At 35.7% G+C, this 6,633-nt stretch overlaps 1 protein-coding gene across 1 annotated transcript; it reads right to left on the minus strand.

Annotated features, from left to right (window-relative positions):
* Positions 1-1,866: 1,866 nt before the first annotated feature.
* Slitrk6 (SLIT and NTRK like family member 6) lies at positions 1,867-4,473 on the minus strand. Its single transcript, XM_028772520.1, has one exon. The coding sequence runs from the start codon at positions 4,471-4,473 to the stop codon at positions 1,951-1,953; it is 2,523 nt and encodes an 840-aa protein (XP_028628353.1). The 3' UTR covers positions 1,867-1,950.
* Between the last annotated feature and the right edge of the window lie 2,160 nt (positions 4,474-6,633).

Here is a 6,633-nt window from a genome sequence, read left to right on the forward strand (position 1 = left end):
TGAAGTGATGTTGGTTTACAATGAGCCTTTAAGGTGTTGATTCCATTCATGTAAGAAATAATTTATAATATAAGTCTAGTAAATGTGATTACACATCAGACTCAGATCTAGTCTTCAAACCTATGGGCACAGACCTCACAGAATTGATAATATGAAAAAATTATGAGAACTGAAAGTTTAAATACCTGATAGAATAGAATACTCAGATACTGCTGAAAGACGTATGGATAAAAGTACTTTTTTTATTAGTCTCACTCTCTCAACAAGAGCTCAGGGTAAATACAAATAAATAATCAAAAACCTATTTTAAGTCTGGTTAAGTGTCATTCATATGAAAAACTAAAAGGCTTAGTGTGTGTGTGTGTGTGTGTGTGTGTGTGTGTGTGTGTGTGTCTGTGTGTGTGTGTGTGTGAGAGAGAGAGAGAGAGAGAGAGAGAGAGAAGGAGAGAGCGTAAGAGAGAGAGGAGAGACAGAGAGAGAGAGACAGAGAGAGAGAGAGAAAGAGAGAGAGAGAAGAAGAGAGTGTAAGAGAGAGAGGAGAGACAGAGAGAGAGAGAGAGAGAGAGAGAGAGAGAGAGAGAGAGAGAGACACAGAGAGAGTTGAAAACAAGACTTCTTTGCACATACAAACAGATCCAGCCTCTCCCATATGCAGAGATTATACTAAGGTGATAATCATGACATGATTGAGTCACAGCTTAGAATAACTGATCGAAACACATTTAAAAATGTTTTCACTTTAGTTTTATTGAAGTGAGCAGTAATCTTAAACTTTCTTAAAAGGCACCCAAGTATAATTATCTTGTGAACCAAAAATATACAAAACTGTACAGAATAAATAGTTCATAAAAATCTAGTGATACCTCCTTGTAAAATAAAGCTACACTGTCCCTCTCCTGAGGCAACTCAGAACACTTACCTGTAGAAGCGCCTTTTGCTACTAATCTACAGTATCTATCAGTGTATGTCAATAAAAATAAAATAATTTTTGCTATTCATTTTATACTTTTGAATTACTTGCCACAAAAGACGTATCTTTATCAGTATCATCCAGTTGTACAAATAATTAACACTATGAAAAGAAGCAAACTTACTAAGTGCTCTAATCATATATACAGTAGAATCTCAGTAGCATTTAAAAAAATATCCCAAGAAGAATAGAATATTGGACACAAGTAATATACCTTAGTTTCACAGCAGCTTTACATAAAAAAAAAATCCGCACAAAATGTGTAGATTAAATTAACACATCTGCTTATTTATCCTACATGAACTATTTGCCATCTTGAGTCTTACTTCAGAAAGCTTAGGAATGGCATTTGTCTATTCATCCTTTGTTGAATGTTTCTGAATCATTAATGGCCCATATAATTACAAAATTTACATTTTTATTTACTATTGCCATCTTTTTTAAAAAATTAAGTTCCAGTTCCCTTTTCACTTATTGTGAGAAAATTTAGTGTGTTTGACAATGTAAATTTCTGACATATATGTTGTTATGAATATATTCCTTACATAGTATGTATATATATATATATATATATATATATATATATATATATATATACAGGTATATACTTAACTGATGAAATTTAGTTGTATTTAGTCATGAGTAGAGAATTCAAGAAAACTGGAGCTTTTTTATATGTTCAAACCTTTAGATGTGTAAGATAAACTCTATGAAGTACTTGTGAGTATATAGAGCAACACTAATATAAACCTTGCTTCAGTTATATGCAAGACTTGTTTTATTTGGAACAGGCTATATTGCCTGCTGGTAACGCCATGGCTTCCTCAATTTTCCCTGAGTTTCATTGTCTTCCTTTATCTCCCATAGGATTACTGCTGCGCTGAATTCTGATTGGTGGCACCCACATAAGGCACTTATTTCAAAGGTTTGGAATTAAGTCAGAATCACAGCATTTCTGTAAAAGCCCACAAACAGTCCCTTTATGTTTGCTGCTCCAAGACTTCTAAATAGTCAGGTTCAGCATGCAAGTTAGCCTTGAGCTCAAAATATTCATTTTTAGTCTGTTCTACCAACACCTTCCTTGGTCGTGAGTACATCAATGTTTCCATTAATTTCAGCTCCTCATGGGCTCCAGGATAGTTAACCTCCACATCTGGCTGGAGCTGAGCAATATTTTTTCTTAGGTACTCTGTGATGCCTAGTTGCTGAAGTTCCCTCTCTTTCTCCAAAATGTTCCTATATAATAAGCTTGCATCCTGAAAAGATAGGAAATCTGTTGATTGGTCTGTAGTTTTGTATTTCATATTTGAACCTGTAAGAGGTGAATGATTTTCTCGTTCTAACAGGCTCCTTTGAAGATGTTTTGCATCATTTCCGTCTTTATCATTTTTTTCTTCAACTTCTTCCAAATGCTTTGGACCAAAGGATGGACTTCTGTAGACATGAACCATTGGGCTCACCATGTGCTGTTCATAGAGAGAGGAAGAGGGTCTTTCAGTTGTATGGTGAGTGGTTTTATGACCATACATGCTGTACTGCAAGTGGACAGGACTATTGTCTCTCAGTTGCTCCTCTACTTTTTTCTTCTTATATCTTCTCCTACGGTGGAGGACAAAAACCACTATCCCTGCAGCACAGAATACAACAGTTATGAACACAATCAGAAGTCCTAATATTAGAACTGATAGGGGCACAGCATCTGTGAGAGAACTTAAAATAGTACCAGCTGTATCTGGTGGGACTGTAGGAGAAGTGAGAATAATGTAACTACTCTGAGTTGGCATGGAAGGGTTATTTACTAAACCAGGGCAAAGAAGTTCACTGTTGAGGGCTTTTAATTCCTTTTTTTCAAGATGCCCTGGGGAAGTACAGAGGATATCATCTGTCATGGTGCCCTTGCCAAGCTTGTGTATCCATTGCTGCAATCCAACCAGGTCACAAGAGCAGTCCCAGGGATTATCCTCAAGGTCAATCTGTATCAGGAAGTCAAGGTCATCTAAGATGTTACTTACAGGTAAATGGGTGAACTGGTTTGTTTTAAGATTTACTCTAGTTAGAGGAATACCTAAAAAAATATGTGCAGGTAAAACTTGAAGGAGATTGTTATTTAAATAAAGAACTTTCAGTTTAGGCATTGGGTTGAAGGTTCCTGGTAATATTTCCTTTACTGCATTGTATTCAAGATACAAATACTCGAGACTGAAAAGACCAAGGAACATGCCTTTATTTAGTTTGGTCAGATGATTGCCATTGAGATAGAGCTTCTGGAGTCTTGTCAGATTCATAAATGATCCTTCTTCAAGAATTTCAATACGATTGTTTCCCAAGTGAAGCATTTCCAAAGTGAAATAGTCCATCAGGTCAGACTTCATTAAGGTATGAATAATATTGCCTGCAAGAATCAGCTTTCTAGGATTGTGTGGAGGAGGTTGTAGATCTGACAAGCTTTCAATATTGCGCTCCTGACAGTGGATTAGAAGTCCAGAAGGGGAGAGAACTTTGCAGTTGCAAGGAATAGGACAGTAAGGTACCGGAAGCTGAGTGGATGGCTTTGTAAGGTAAGGTACCAAACCTGGTGCTTTGGTAGGTTGTTTTAAAATGGATGTATTCTTGCTTGATAGGCGGCTGTCACTTGTTGAAGATGTTATGGCCAGCAGAGATCCTGATGGATCCTCATGTTCTTCATATACTGGTGGAGTAGGGCAAATAGATTCCTTTTTCAGGCGACTCAGTATGCTCCCTTTGAAAAGTGGAGGGCTGTAGCATATAACATCACCAATTATAGATTGTGGAGGCATATTTTCTAGCCAGTTTTTTAGCTGCAATAATTCACAATTGCAGGCCCACTTATTGTCCTCCAACTGGAGATCCAGTATCCGGCCAATGTGCTCTAAGAAGCCAACATAAGGCAATGTTTGCAACTGATTCCCACGAAGATCTAGATGGGTTAAAGGAACAAATCGAAATATGTTTGGAGGAAGACTCTCAATAGCGTTGTCATTTAAAATTAACACTTTCAGCCTGTTGAGCCTGCTGAAGGCACTTGGTTCAATTACTGTAATGAAATTATTATCAGCCTGCAAGAATTCCAGGTTCTCCAAACCATGGAAGGTGTCCTCTTTAAGAATTTCCAAAGAATTGTGATTGATGTGAAGTTGCTTAAGAAGTCCAAGGCCATTAAATGCACCAGTCTCTATATCTGCTATGTTATTAAATCCAAGGTGTATTGAAAGGGCATTGGTAAGCCCAGAAAAGTCATTCGTGTGAAGCACTGTCAAGCCATTATTTAATAAACTTAAGTGGAAAGGTCGTGATGGAGGCACACTGATTTGGGATAATTTATTGATGCCTTTTTCTTCACAGTTTATTACCATTATGCCATCTTTCTCCTCACAATTGCAAAGACTTTCACAAGAGCCTCTGACTGAGGGCATTGGTGATTGGGATTGTAGACATAAACAAGCAAGAAGAGATGGATAAAGGAGATAAATCCAAAGCTTCATTTTGTCATATGATTGGATCTGACTCTGTAAAAAAATCCAATAACAAGGGATTTTAATGGGCAAAAGCAGGGAGAAGTGTCTGAAAATTACCATGAAACTGTGCATAACGTGCTGTACCTACATTTTCTTTTAGTTCAAATCAACATTTAAACAGAGTACTTTACCTTTAGATTATATCTTACTCAAAATTAAGAATAATTAAATTATAATATTACATCAGCACTTGTGACCACAAGTGTTAAAAAGTACTTTTCACAGGAAAGAGAACTGCTGGCTACTGGATACTTCAACATGGTCCATAACTGAATATCTGAATACAACAACATGACTAATTTCCCTTGCAGCAAATGCTAGGGATATATATATATATATATATATATATATATATATATATATACTGGTGATAAAAACATGGTACAATGATACAAATGTGTATACAAGTGTGTACACTTGTAAGTGCATTTGTGTTCTCCAAAGCCTTAAATAATTATGTATGGGGATATATTTGTTTTAACTTGTTCTGGTTTTGCAGAACATTTGCATACTGTGGAGATTTCACTTTAAAAGATTTAGGAAGATGTGTCTTTAATTGTATAATAAAACTGTTTAGATTTGGCTCTTTTTCTTCTAAGGCAGTTTGCACAAGGCTTCTGAACATCAAATGTCTATGCTTAAGAATACTCATATTTTTTTTAAAAAAGTCACACTTTATATTGGATTTCTAGATGTGAGATACTTCCTGCTGCTTTTAAATTTCCTCATAATTAAAGTAAATCTTAGTTGACTAAAAAGAAATCTACAACATGTATTTCAATATTCTGTAAACAATCAAATGAGCTAAAACCAAAACAAAACAATCAATGCCTCCTGTAAAGGTCTGGGAAATAACTTGCAAAGGACATATTAAGCAGGTTGTAGGACAACGAATGTCACCTCACAATTCAACCTTCAGTAAGGGAAGCATTTTCAAAAAATGAGGTCTGAAATAAACTGCATGCCTTTAAAATTTTTCTGGATAGTCTGTAGATGCCTAAAAAAATGATAGACAAGTAAGAAACCATATATAGAAGCCAACAATTCTCATAAAACTACAGGCATATCAGCAGCCATCAGAAAGACTCACTTTGAAGTGATTTCAGAGACAAGTGAAAATACATACAAATATATATATATATACTTGTTCATTTCCTTAAGTATTTGACCATAGGTAGATAAATGAAGTTGAAAGACAAGTACCATAATTCACAACTATTGATCATGACAATGCTGTTTGATGTTAATTAAAATTGCAATCAGATAAAAATATCCCAGATTGAGTCAATAAGGCTGAAAGTAAATTTTGGTCCCTGAAAATACATTGTTTCCTCAGAAACTTACAATCCAAAGTTTCTGGAATGCAAAAGGCAACTGAAAGAACAAAACAATAGAAACCTTTTGCACATCAAGGCAAAGTTAGGAGGTTTTACATTTCCACAGGGAGAAAGACTAATTTTCAACAGTTCAGAGCACTCTGCTCAGAACTAAGGAGCTTGTGTTGGAGCTGGGGCTTTGGCTCACAGAAAGTCCAAGTAATTCATAAATTACCAACAAGGAGTTTGATTTATTTCATCAACAGCAGCATCCCGAGAACACAGTAAATATTTCCAGATGTTAACTGCCTATTTTTATCTTAATAAGCAAGTTATGCTATTCAAAATGTGCATGGTGGGGTTTTAAATATTTTCACAAATATACAGCTTTCAAGAATCAACCTCTATTGCCCATATCTAACATAATCTTAAAACAGTCACAACTGCATTTGAACATTTTCAAAGAGTACGTGTAATTTCATGACCGAACCGTATAAAAGTATCACCCGAAGTTCAAAGCATTGTCTAATATTGTGCCTATACTTGAAATTCAACCATAGCATTCAGTTGTCCCTCGGAAGGTACACACATTTAGTTTCTAATAACAAACTGCATATTTAAAAAAAAATAATGACATATTGTGGTGTCTGGTTTTCCCTACAGCCAGCTGTTGAACTAAATGCCGGTTGCTCAGGAGAAAAGCATCTGCTCCAGTGTTAGCTTGGCTAGTGAACAAAAATAAAACTGAGTTTCCTTTAAGGAAAAGAGAGAGAGAGAGAGAGAGAGAGAGAGAGAGAGAGAGAGAGAGAGA

Source organism: Grammomys surdaster, unplaced genomic scaffold, assembly GCF_004785775.1.
Source record: "Grammomys surdaster isolate TR1022 unplaced genomic scaffold, NIH_TR_1.0 65, whole genome shotgun sequence".
NCBI lineage: Eukaryota > Metazoa > Chordata > Mammalia > Rodentia > Muridae > Grammomys > Grammomys surdaster.